The 13,967-nt window shown below is 42.9% G+C and overlaps 1 protein-coding gene across 1 annotated transcript in view; it reads right to left on the reverse strand.

Moving 5' to 3' along the window:
- Nucleotides 1-25: 25 nt before the first annotated feature.
- KLHL11 (kelch like family member 11) overlaps nucleotides 26-13,967 on the reverse strand; it is a 17,750-nt gene continuing 3,808 nt past the window's right edge. The window contains exon 2 of the mRNA XM_025363738.1: nucleotides 26-6,851. Coding sequence (XP_025219523.1) covers nucleotides 5,270-6,851 — 1,582 coding nt within the window. The 3' untranslated portion in view covers nucleotides 26-5,269. The remainder of the gene's footprint in view (nucleotides 6,852-13,967) is intronic.

The raw sequence follows: 13,967 nt of genomic DNA on the forward strand, positions 1-13,967 counted from the left end.
AAAAAGTCACACAGTACAAACCAGCTTTAAAGAAATATATTTATTTAAAACTTACACTGAGACAAGTAGTAGCTTTAACAGAGAACAAGATAGCTTCAGGAACATAAAATGAGCTATTTTACAATGTAATGTCTCAAGGTGTTCTAACTACTACATCTCCTCTGACTTAAAGGGAAATAGTGAAGATTACATTTTCAGTAGAGTAGGGACCTGGATACTACTAGCCCAAAAAACTCACTGCATCAACTCAAACTAAATGTTTATTTTACAAATAACTCAACGAGCCCAAGCACATGGATCATAAAATCTTCAAACACCTAGCAAGCACTACTTTTCACGAGTGCATTATGCAGGAGGATTAAGTTAACAAGTGCTCTGCAGTCTGTGCTGTCAATGTAAGACATTCGTAGTGATGGTCACTGAGTAAGACAAAAAGCCCTACAAATGTAATAAACAGCAGTGATTTTGCTATCTAATTAAATTCCTTGAAGCAAAATGACTACTAGGTTATATTACTGTTATTATATTACATCACTCAACTATGAGCTGTTCTGTTTCCAATGACCAGAACATACGTTATAATAACAAAAACAAAAAAGGACTATTCTCAAGAAAGTAACAAACTGGAGTGATGAACTGTGCCAAAATGTTTGAGAGTTCAGGAAAGACTGAATTGTTTCTCAAATATTTTATAGTTAAAGCACCCTCTGGTATAGACAGAGTACTTGGTTTACAGTAATATAAACTTTCAAAGACATGAAATGTGGCCAGTATACTATATTTAAACTTAATTTGAGAAAAGTACCAAAAAAGAAGTCCCTTTAGTTATGCTTGATTAGACCAAATAACTAAAACATACCATTCAGCTCACCTGTCTACATACAGTGTAGTGTTGATATTAGAATTACGAAGCAGAAAATGAAGTATTTTAAACATACCACATGCTACACTAGTCAAGAGGTAAGGAGGAAAAGTTAGCCCTAGAAACTGCCTTACCAGCAGCCTGACGGGTTTAAAGAAACAAAAACACACAAATCTTCCATAAACACTATCTTTCCAGCTTCAAACTTCTGTTCTATATTAAAAAGGTATATTTAAATTTTTTGGTCCCAGAAATACTATATAAAACCAGGTGATCAAAACAAAACTTATGTCATGAATTTTAAGAGTTTTTAGCAAAAAAGTTATTTTTGAACTGGCACAGCAAACGCAAAGTTGAATATCATGATACACAAGACTAATCATGCAAACAACTGTAAGTGGGATGTGTTACTTAAACACTAAGCTCATGACTGACATTCTCAATATATACCACTGATTTTTTTTTTAAGCCATGGTGCGGTAGATATAGTTCAAGGATATCCATTCTAAGATGTAAGTAGCCTCACTCAAAGTTATGTAACTATTACTTTTTGGTATAATGACTTCCTCTCTCTTCTACAAACAAAAGGAAAGCAACAAAACAAAGGTTTGCTTGAATACACATTAAGCTGTCTTGCTAAAGTCATATTTTTAACTGCTTACATTACCAAAAAGAATCTTTTAAGTTTTCTCATCAACAAGGAAACTTCTTTCCCAAGGAGCTATTTTAGGCCTAATCCTTGTAATTAGAACCTTTCCAAATACTCTGGGAAGTTATTTCCAGTTAAGAATTTCAGAATGTCAGCCTTGAACAGATTTAAGCAAATCTGGTTTCTTTCCTTATTAACAAGTTAGTTAGGATATTTCAGAAACACAAGTTATTGATGTGAAATTACACATGTGAATTCAAATATAAAAATTAGAAATTCAGGAAAACCTGCACACATCATCATGCAATGAAGGACTTACCCCTTCTTTTCAGCCGTGGCCTAGGCTGCCTGCTAAGTTAAAAAACAACAGTTTCAATCAAGGTTTTAAAACCAGATTATGCCTAAATCTTATGAGTTATAATTTCTGTCACATCATGTGAAAAAAACACAACCCCACAAATGACTTGGTAATGATTACCTCAGAAGATAGCTCTGAGAACAAAAAAACAAAAAACACATCACATCCTTCCAGTGAAAAACTGTTATTGTAGTGAGATACTAAATTATTTAAACACAATCAACAAAAGGAAGTTTGTTAGTGTAGTCTATTGGAGAGAAATGAGAACTCCATTTAATGAGCTTCATTTAATGATTCTATCTTACATGCATAGACCTCTCACAACTAAGAATTAGTGCTTCTCAGAATCCAAATGGCTTTTATTAAAATAACTACAAAGAAATGGAAATTGAGAAAAAGGTAGTAGTGGGGTAAAATAATATATCCTTATATGTAGAAATAGACTTGCAGTTTCTCACGCCCACTCCAGTCTAAATTAAATGGATTTAAAGTTGATTTTCAACACATTTATTAAAAACTTTTCACCTAGGCAGGGACACTAATTTAAAAATTTCAAGTTCTTAGTATAGAGCCCAAGACCTAAAACTATTAGTCTTGCAGCAAATAGCCAAAATTTCTGGTTGTGCTTTTCTCTTTTGGTATTTGATCACTAACAAGAAGATTAACTATAATGGACTAGGGGAAAAAAAAAATCACTGCACTTGGAATTTGACTTCTAGAATGGTATTCCAAAATGTCTAAGAAGGTAAAGACAGTCCTTAAGAAACAGGATAAATCATTGGGCAGGTGGCTCTTTGGGAGGCCAAGGTGGGAGAGTTGCTTGAGGAAAGGAGCTTGAGACCAGCCTGGCCAATAAGGTGAGACCTCATATCTTAAAAAAAACAAAACAAAACAACAACAACAAAAACAAGAAAACCACACTGTAAGCTGTTAGGAATCCTTTATACTAACCGAGCATTAAAGTCAATTTGAGGGCCAGGCATGGTGGCTCACGCCTGTAATCCCAGCGCTTTGGGAGGCTGAGGTGGGAGGATCCACGAGGTCAGGAGTTCGAAACCAGCCTAACTAACATGGTGCGACCCCATCTCTATTAAAAATACAAAAATTAGCCGGGCGTGGTGGCACGCGCCTGCATTCCCAGCTACTCAGGAGGCTGAGGCAGGAGAATCGCATGAGCCCGGGAGGTGGAGGTTGCAGTGAGCTGAGATTGCGCCACTCCAGCCTGAGTGACAAAGCGAGACTCTGTTTCAAAAAAAAGAAAAAAAAAGTTAATTTGAGGCCAGGTGTGGTGGATCACACCTGTAATCCCAGCACCTTGGGAGGCTGACACGGGTGGATCTCCTGAGCCCAGGGGTTGGAGACCAGCCTCGGCAACATAGGGAAAACCTGTCTCTACCAAAAATACAAAAAAAAATTAGCTGGGCATGGTGGCGCATGCCTGTAGTCCCAGCTACTCAGTAGGCTGAGATGGGAGGATGGCTTGTGTCCAGGAGGTGGAGGTTGTAGTGAGCAAAGATCGTACCACTGCAGTCCAACCTGGGTGACAAAGTGAGACCCCATCCCCCCACGCCCCCCAAAAAAAGAGTCAACTTGAGTGCTAACTTTTATAAAGCTCAGGAGACATAAGATAATTAGAACAATGTATAAAACTAAATAAAAGATAGCTTCAGTGATCTTTTTAATTTTTATTTCAGACACTGTGTTTCTGTCACCCAGGGTAGTGGGGCATGATCACAGCTCACTTCACCCTCAACCTCCCCAGGCTCTGCTGATCCTCCCACCTTGGCCTCAAGTAGGAAGGACTACAGGCACGTGCCAGATACCACACTCAGCTAATTTTTGTACTTTTTGTAGAGACAGGGTCTTGCTATGTTTCCCAGGCTGGTCTTGAACTCTTGGGCTCAAAATCTGCCCATCTCAGCCTCCCACAAAGTGCTGGGATTACAGTCATGAGCCACCATGCCCAGCCCATAAACCTTTAAAAGCCAAAATTACGTACCCAAATTTGGTATCCTAGGCTCAGGCAAAGTTTAAAAGTGTAGGGCAACTGGATAAAACATAACAATCAGAAATAATAAGGCTTCTCTTTAGCAACATTTCTCTAAATTATGACTTCCCATTTTGGGGAAAAAAAAAAGTTTCTTGTACAAAGGAATAATGGGTTGGGCGCGGTGGCTCACGCCTGTAATCCCAGCACTTTGGGAGGCTGAGGTGGGCGGATCACCTGAGGTCAGGAGTTCAAGACCAGCCTGACCAACATGGTGAAACCCCGTCTCTACTAAAAGTACAAAAATTAGCCGGGCGTAGTGGTGGGTACTTGTAATCCCAGCTACTCGGGATGCTGAGGCAAGAGAATCACTGGAACCCGGCAGGCAGAGGTTGCAGTGAGCCGAGATTGCACCACTGCACTCCAGCCTGGGCAACAAGAGCAAGCCTCTGTCTCAAAAAAAAAACAAAAAAAACCCAAAGGAATAATGATTCTATATAATATGCATTAGAGCAAAAATTAAAATGGAAGGCATTGAGTGTCGATTGTCATAGGCATTATTTACACTCATTAACATATCCTCAAGTAATCCTGCAACTCCTGAAAAAAATGTTTAAAATTTTAAATGCCTTTACTTTCTCAGTCTACACGAATACTTTTCTTCTTAGAGAAAACAAAATTCACACATGTAACTTGCTCTGTATTTAGTCAATTAGCTAAAGATCTATACTTTTGCCAACTACCCTCAGCTCAGATTGAAGGCTTAGTCTATAAACAGTTGCTAATGAAAAATATTCAAAAAATGCATGAGCCAATCAAAAATTTCTCATCAGTCACATCTTCTAGGAATGAAAGTGGCACTTCTAGATAAACATAAGAAAATATCAATGCAAACATTCTCAAATTATCTTGCTGAAATATTGAGTGTTTTCATCCAAATTTCAGTCTCACTATTGCACATGCCTCCTGCAGATGAGGGCTCAATGCAGAAGTCAGATCTTGCCAAAACCAATCATTTCATAAAAAATCAAAAAGAATATCAAAGTAAATGTGCAAATAAAATTGGTGCTTAAAGCATGTTCAAAACATAAGTCCCCAAGACAAAGGAGTTATAACTCAATTGGCAGGAAAACAGCTAAGCAACTACACCTGATTTTCCCACTTGTCCTTAGTAAGATCTTACTTAGCTAGCACAAACAAACAAACCAAAGACAAAACTTGCAAGCTAACAAAATGACCATGTATTGAACTGAGTCTCCCATTCTTTAGTTTTTAACTCTATTTCCTTTATATGGGGTAATAATCAGTTCACGTAGAAAATAAGTTATCGACATACTTTTTCAAGTAACAGCCTGGATATCTTCAGCTTCACGAAACGGGTATAACAGTTTTAACTGGCACGCTTGAGAGAACCTAGCATTCTATCTGAGAGCTTGGCACTCGCCGCATGTTCAGGGCGTGACGATGTATCTCTTGCATCTGTCTGATGCGGTCCTTCTGCCACATCAGGTTTTGAGGCATAGGATATCTCTGTGTGCCATGCAAGTACCGGTATGGGATCCTCACGTGACAAGCAGTGGCTCTACAACGAGGTTGTGGCATAGGAGGAAGAAGCATCCACCTCTTCCTCTCAGCACAGTATCGGTAGGCTTCTTTCCGATACTGTTTATCAATATCATCGCTGTTTTTCCAGCCTCCTATAATGAAGACATCATCTTTGTAATAGCAAATGGCTGCTCCTTCAATGCTTAGGACTTCTGGAGGCAAGCTTTCAAGGATCTCATCAGACACTTGGCTGGCAATTTTTCTTACTGCTTCTTCGTTTTCTAAACAGTAACTCTTGGGACAACATGATGCTGTCTGATAAAAGTTTGAATTGACCACAGACATTTGGAAAAAGCAGTAATTGTCAATAAGGGGCAAAGATTCCACATCTTGCCACTGTCGAGTCTCTGTATCATAGCAAGTAATTACAGCCTTTAATCCATCTTCAGTGTCCCGGTCTACAGGAGTGCGGGCGGCAATGTATACAAACCGGTCTTCAATGGCTAGTGCTTTGACATCTCGAAGAATCTTTGGTGCCGATTCCAAGTTGTGCCATTTATCAAGCTCAGGATTATAAACAGTCACATCTTTAAAACCAGGACTAAAGTTGCCATGTCCTCCAATGCTATAGAGCTTCCCTTTGACTTCTGTTAGTCCAAAAGAATGCTTTCTTGTCATCAGACTACAAACATGTTCCCAAGTATTCAAATTTGGGTTATACCTTTCAACAGTTTTAGCAAACCCTGGCTCCATTGATCCAGCAACATACACGTAGGATTCTGTTACTGCAACAGCATGTCCATCGAGGTGATTATGAATATGTGGCAGGTTTACCCATCTGTCCTCATCAACAAAATACCCCACACATTCACTTAAATAGTCCCCTCCTTCTGACACACCTCCAATAACCATGATCACATCCATGTTTTGCCCATAACGAGGCAATAGTGAGACATGAGAAGTGGGGTGCTGGCATGTGCCCGATTGTATATTCTCAGCTCTCAGAGCATGTCTCTCCACTGCGTCAGCCACCAACTTGACACAAACTTCATTACTGGCTACCAGCCTCTCTGGTTTGACATGTCGAGTAAGGTAGGTAGGTTTCATCTGGGACAACCTGAGCAATTTAAAAAGTTCTTCAAAGTATCTCTCTCTCTCTTCAGCATTTCTCTGAACCCATTTCAAAACGGTTTCAAAGAGAACCTCTTCAGAATCAACTGTAATTTCCAAATCTGAAAGCCAGTCTCTAATGAGATGGAAAGGTAACGTATAAAATTCTTCATCCTGAATCACTTTGTGGAAATTTCTCCGTATCATATCAGCAGCCTTCAGAGCAAGTTGGCTCAGGGTGTACATGTGGGCCAAGCTATGAATTGCCACACAATTTGAGAGATGAAGTTTTTTCTTGAGAAATTCTCCACAAAATTCTTTTAAACGAATGAGTAGGAACCTAAAATCAAGAAAAAGAGAAAAGATTAATTTTTCAAATGTGCATATTTTATGTGGTTACTTTTTTGTTTTTTCAGACAGGGTCTCACTCTGCCACACAGGCTGGAGTGCAGTGGTGTGATCTCGGCTCACTGCAACCTTTACCTCCTGGGTTCCAGCAATTCTCCCGCCTCAGCTTCCTGAGTTGCTGGGGTGTGCCACCACGTCCAGCTAATTTTTGTATTTTTAGTAGAGACAGGGTTTCACCATATTGGCCATGCTGGTCTTGAACTCCTAACCTCAAAGTGATCTGCCTGCCTCGGCCTCCCAAAGTGCTGGGATTACAGGTGTGAGCCATTGTGCCTGGCCATGGCCTACATTAAAAAAAAATATTTTACATATATATATATATATATATATATATATATATATATATATATATAAATAAAATTTTTTTGTAGAGATGAGGTCTCCCTATATTGTCTACACTGGTCTTGAACTCCTTGCTTTAAGCAATCCTCCTGTCTCTGCTTCCCAAAGTGTTTGGGATTACAGGTGTCAGCCACCACACCCAGCGTATGGTCACATTTTGAGAGCATCTAAATTATACATATTGAAATAGTTAATCTCACTTTATACACAAAATCTGAAAAAAAAAAAAAAAAAAAAAACCCACCACCAAATTAGAAAATATTGTGCTGGGAAAGTATGTTTAAAAGCACATATAGGCTAGGCGCAGGGGCTCACACCCATAATCCCAGCATTTTGGGAAGTTGAGGATCGCTTGAACCAGGAGTTCAAGACCAGCCTGGGAAACATGGCAAAACCAAGTCTCTTAAAAAAAGGCACATGGCCGGGCGCAGTGGCTCACACCTATAATCCCAGGACTTTGGGAGGCTGAGGCAGGCAGATCACTTGAGGTCAGGAGTTTGAGACCAGGCTGGCCAACAACAGGGTGAAACCCTGTCTCTAATAAAAAGACAAAAATTAGCTGGGCATGGTGGGGAGCACCTGTAATCCCAGCTACTTGGGAGGCTGAGGCAGGAGAATCACTTGAATCTGGGAGGCAGAGGTTGTAGGGGGCTGAGATTGCGCCACTGCACTCCAGGTTGGGTGACAGAGCAAGACTCTGTCTCAAAAAAAAAACAACAAAAAAACAAACAAAAAAAACCAACAAAAAAAGCACATATAGAGCTGGGCATGGAGATGCATGCCTGTAGTCTCAGCTACTCAGGAGGCTTAGGCAAGAGGATTGGCTGAGGGCAGCAGTTCAAGGCTGCAGTAAGCTATAATCGTGCCTGTGAATAGCCACTGCACTCTAGCCTGGGCAACACAGGAAGACTGTCTCTTAAAAAAAAGCATATATAGGCCGAGTGCAGTGGTTCACACCTGTAATCTCAGCACTCTGGGAGGCCAAGGCAGGCGGATCATGAGGTCAGGAGTTCGAAACCAGCCTGGCCAACAGGGTGAAACCTCGTCTCTACTAAAAATACAAAAAAATTAGCTAGGCATAGTGGCAGGCGACTGTAATCCCAGCAACTCCAGAGGCTGAGGCAGGAGAAGAGCTTGAACTCGGGAGGCAGCAGTTGCAGTGAGCCGAGATCGCGCCACTGTACTCCAGCCTAGGCAACACAGCGAGATTCTGTCTCAAGAAAAAATAAATAAATAAAAGCATATATAAAAATCTTATTTATATATAAAATATAAAGTATTATTTATATTATATAGTTTATATAATTACATATCATATATGTGAAACACATACATATACACACACATAGACATATATAAAAACACAAAATAGAGTTTTTATTTTAAGAGACAGGGTTTCACTATGCTGCAGTGGCTTTTCACAGGTGTGATCACAGTGCGCTACAGTCCCAAACTCCTGGGCTCAAGCAATCCTTCTGCCTCAGCTTCCAGAGTAGCAGGGACTACAGGCACATGCCACTGTGTCTGGCTGGAGGTTTTTTCTTTTTTTTTTTTTGAGACAGAGTTTCGCTCTTGTTGCCCAAGCTGGAGTGCAATGGCACGATCTTGGCTCACTGCAACCTCTGCCTCCTGGGTTCAAGCAATACTCCTGCCTCAATCTCCCGAGTAGCTAGGATTACAGGCGCATGCCACCATGTTTGGCTAACTTCTTGTATTTTCAGTAGAAACGGGGTTTCACCATGTTTGCCAGGCTGGTCTCAAACTCCTTACCTCAGGTGATCCACCTGCCTCGCCCTCCCAAAGTGCTGGGGTTACAGGCCTGAGCCACCACACCCAGCCACACACTTTATTTTCACTTTAATTTGTCCTTGGCAAAGGCAAATCCCTATCCAAATTTGTCTTTGCCATCCTTCCCTAATTCCTTGCTAGTCACCAGCCTCTCTCTCTCTCTTTTTTTTTTTTTTTTGAGACAGATCAGATTCTCACCGTTACCCAGGCTGGAGTGCAGTGGTGCCATCATGGCTCACTGCAGCCTCGACCTCCTGGGCTCAAGTGATTCTCCCACCTTAACTTCCCAAGTTGCTGGTACTACAGGAACACGCCACCACGCCCAGATATATATATATATATATTTCCCCCCCGGGATGGAGTTTCGCTCTTACTGCCCAGGCTGAAGTGCAATGGTGCAATCTTGGCTCACTACAACCTCTGCCTCCTGGGTTCAAGCGATTCTCCTGCCTCAGTCTCCCTAGTAGCTCAGATTATAGGCACCTGTCACCATGCCCAGCTAATTTTTTGTATTTTTAAAGACAGGGTTTCATCATGTTGACCAGGCTGGTCTCGAACTCTTGACCTAAGGTGATTCACCCATCTGGGCCTCCAAAGTGCTGGGATTACAGGCGTGAGTCACCGCGCCTGGCCACCCAGATAATTTTTTTTGGTGTATTTTTTTTGTAGAGACAAGGTTTTGCCATGTTAGCCAGACTGGTCTCAAACTCCTGAGCTCAAGCAATCTGCCTACTTTAGTGCTGAGATTACACGTGTGAGCCACCAGGCCCAGACCACCAGCCTCTTCTTAAATGAAACGGTCTCAGTCAAGGGACTTTATGGTATAAAGAAACAGCCAGGCAGGAACTTCTCAGGGGGTCTGTTTGGTCAGATATCAGAAGGAAGGCCCCCCCATCCCTTACTCAGATCTAGGCTTTCTGCTAGAGGTTTTATTTTATTTTAAAAATTTTCTCCAGGATCATAGATTCAAGTTGCCCTGAATATATACTCCCTGTGTCGGAGACAGTTTTTAATCTCATCACCAGAGCTTTTTCTTTGGGCAGCCAGAGGGAATGGGGTACTGAGATTTGTCCTGAACTGGGTTCTCATCAAAGCAGGGATACAAAGCAAACTCAAACACGTGAAGAAGCAGAAAACAAAACAAAAACACAACAAAAAAACATGTGTAGGGTTGGGCGCAGTGGTTCAGGCCGGGTGCAGTGGCTCAGGCCTGTAATCCCAACACTTTGGGAGACTGAGGCAGGAGGATCATTTGAGGTCAGGAGTTTGAGACCAGCCTGGCTAAGATGGTGAAACCTTGTCTCTACTAAAACTACAAAAAGTAGGCCAGGCGTGGTGGCTCACGCCTGTAATCCCAGCACTTTGGGAGGCCGAGGTGGGTGGATCACCTGAGGTCAGGAGTTCGAGACCAGCCTGGCCAACATGATGAAACCCCATCTCTACTAAAAATACAAAAAATTAGCTGGGCGTGGCAGCAAGTGCCTATAATCCTGGCTACTAGGGAGGCTGAGGCAGGAGAATCGCTTGAACTCAGGAGGTGGAGATTGCAGTAAGCCGAGCTCACGCCACTGCACTCCAGCGACAGAATGAGGCGCTATCTCAAAACAAAAAACAAACAAAAATTAGCTGGACGTGGTGGTGTGCGTCTGTTATCCCAGCTACTCAGGAGCCTGAGGCACGAGAATTGCCTGAACCTGGGGGCAGAGGGTGCAGTGAGCTGAGATCATGCCACACTGCACTCCATCCTGGGTGACACAGTAAGACTCGGCTCCAAACAAAACAAAACGTGTAGGTTAAAAAACAAAGGAAAGTGATTTGGATGTAGTTGACTAAATATTGTCTGCTCACCTAAATCCATTTAAAGTTTAATTAAAAAAAAAAAACGCAATCGTTTCAGACAGATTCATAAATCTGGCAGCAATCAGTCTGAGGATAGCCTATTTGAGACCACTGCTCTAAACAGACTAAGTCCCCAGAACGGAGAAGAACCTTAAACAAGAATCACTTCATTGGTTCAGGCCTCTCCCAATTCAGTAACCATTTATTATTAGTGACTGTGCTTAGTAACTGTCTTAACTATGATATGAAAATGAATAAGGCAGGCTCCCTCTACCTTTTTTTTTTTTTTTTTTTTTGAGACGGAGTCTCGCTGTGTCGCCCAGGCTGGAGTGCAGTGGCGCAATCTCGGCTCACTGCAAGCTCCGCCTCCCGGGTTCACGCCATTCTCCCGCCTCAGCCTCCGAGTAGCTGGGACTACAGGCGCCCGCCACCTCGCCCGGCTAGTTTTTTGTATTTTTAGTAGAGACGGGGTTTCACCATGTTAGCCAGGATGGTCTCGATCTCCTGACCTCGTGATCCACCCGCCTCGGCCTCCCAAAGTGCTGGGATTACAGGCTTGAGCCACCGCGCCCGGCCCCCTCTACCCTTTTAAGAGAACATATCATTTTAGAGATAAAGCAAAGACAAAGTAGAGTGGTAAGGGATATAGTGGCTCCCAGACATGTCTGGGTGCCAGTGTCACCTGATTCCCAGGCTGCCCTGGGCTCCTAGTTTTAGCAGGCACTCCAGGTAATTCGGAGACAAATTCCTGTGGGTGTCTCGAAAAAATGCTCTATGAAAATAGCTGTCGGCCGGGCGCGGTGGCTCAAGCCTGTAATCCCAGCACTTTGGGAGGCCGAGACGGGCGGATCACGAGGTCAGGAGATCGAGACCATCCTGGCTGGCACGGTGAAACCCCGTCTCTACTAAAAAATGCAAAAAACTAGCCGGGCGAGGTGGCGGGCACCTGTAGTCCCAGCTACTCGGGAGGCTGAGGCAGGAGAATGGCGTAAACCTGGGAGGCGGAGCTTGCAGTGAGCCGAGATCCGGCCACTGCACTCCAGCCTGGGCGACAGAGCGAGACTCCGTCTCAAAAGAAAAAAAAAAAAAAAAAGAAAAGAAAATAGCTGTCATACACTAGGCATCTGTCATTTGAGGGGCATCGTGCACATCCTATTATTATGTTTCTGATCCTCACAAGTGTCCAGTGAGGCAGGCATGATCACCAACAGACATATGTATTTAGGGGTTGGTGGGTAGGGGAGGGTCCTGCCTCAGAGTTGATGGGAAGATTAAATGTGATGGTTGCAGAGCACTTTGAACAGTGCCTGACAAAAGTTATTGGCTTAGCTGCTGATAGATGGAGAGAAGTTAAAGAGTTTTTAGTAAAAATGCCTGGAGTATCTTCTCCTCTCCTCTAACTCCCTAATAGAGCAGGGGCAAATCTGACAAACTCAAGATGATATGACAGAATCAAACATAGCTTTGAGTAAGTGCAATGACCCTTTTCTACCCATTTTCATGCAACAAACCTCTCTCCCTCAGAGCTATGCCCATCCCACTCCACCTTCTCATTGATGACCCAGCCTCTTGAGAAAACAGACAATCAAGTAGGAACTTCATCTTCCCACCACCCAATCCACCAGCAATTGTACCCTAAACTTTGCAGTCCAACCGTTTCAATTTTAATATGGATTCTACACTGAAGAATAACCAGAATATTTCACCCCAAAATATACTTATTTGACATATTCCGAGGGGCCGAAACCACAGGAATAGCTTTGAAGAGCTGTCTTTTGTGGGGGAGATTTGCATCTGCAGAGAAAATCTACATTAATGAGGTAAACAGCAAGGAAAACAGGGATGCAAATAGGCTTTCTCTGAGGCCCCCCCTCACTCGGATCGAGGAAAGATGCACTCAGGAAAAACTAAGGAGGCGAAGGTCTGACACTTTAAAAGATCTGACAGAAACTTTTCCCACAGGCTACATCCATTTTTTCTGACAGCTGCTGCCCGTGAGGTTTCACCGGCATAACAGGACAGCCTGTGCTTGCCAAGCTTTCCTCTTCTGGCTCTCCCATAACCTGTCTTGATGCATTCCAAACCTCTATTCTTTCTATAACCACAGAACAGTATAAAAACTTCAGTCACCCTTAGAGTTTTCATATTTTGTATGACTCTCGAGCACAAATGTGCCTGTAATAATCTGCTATGGTTTTCTCTGCCCTATATAACCTGTCTTTTATTATAAGAATGTCAGCTGTAGCCGGGCGCGGTGGCTCACGCCTGTAATCCCAACACTTTGGGATGCCAAGGCGAGCAGATCACGAGGTCAGGAGTTTGAGACCAGCCTGGCCAACACAGTGAAACCCCATCTCTACTGAAAATACAAAATTAGCTGGGCGTGGTGGCAGATGCCTGTAATCCCAGCTACTTGGGAGGCTGAGGCAGGAGAATCGCTTGAACCCGGGAGGCAGAGGTTGCAGTGAGCCGAGATTGCACCATTGCACTACAGCCTGGGAAACAAAGAGACTCTGTCTCCAAAAAAAAAAAAAAAAAAAAAAGAATGTCAGCTGTGACCCCTTTATGAAGGGGAGGAAAGGGATCACCCCTCTTCCACCCCTACAGTTCCCTTCTTGGTTGCAAGGACTCTACTCCTGCAATTATTTTCCCCTGCTCCTGTAACACCAATTACTCATCTTCTACTGAATTATTTTCAGCAGCACACAGACATGCTCTAGTATCTCTTACCTTGGTGGGATTGTCCCCCAAACCATTTACATATGTGTACCATTTTTCTGATCCTCTTTATAAAGCAAGGCTTAACTAGCTCTTGTCAATGGCATCTCTGACCTGCAACCATCACTTATGGGTTGACAGAGTTGACATGATTGGCTGCTCCCTCCTTGATATTCTTCCTTTTTTTTTTTTTTTTTTTTTTTTTTGAGACAGAGTCTCGCTCTGTCGCCCAGGCTGGACTGCAGTGGCCGGATCTCAGCTCACTGCAAGCTCCGCCTCCCGGGTTCACGCCATTCTCCGGCCTCAGCCTCCCGAGTAGCTGGGACTACAGGCGCCCGCCACCTCGCCCGGCTAGTTTTTT

Source organism: Theropithecus gelada, chromosome 16, assembly GCF_003255815.1.
Source record: "Theropithecus gelada isolate Dixy chromosome 16, Tgel_1.0, whole genome shotgun sequence".
Classification (NCBI taxonomy): Eukaryota; Metazoa; Chordata; class Mammalia; order Primates; family Cercopithecidae; genus Theropithecus; species Theropithecus gelada.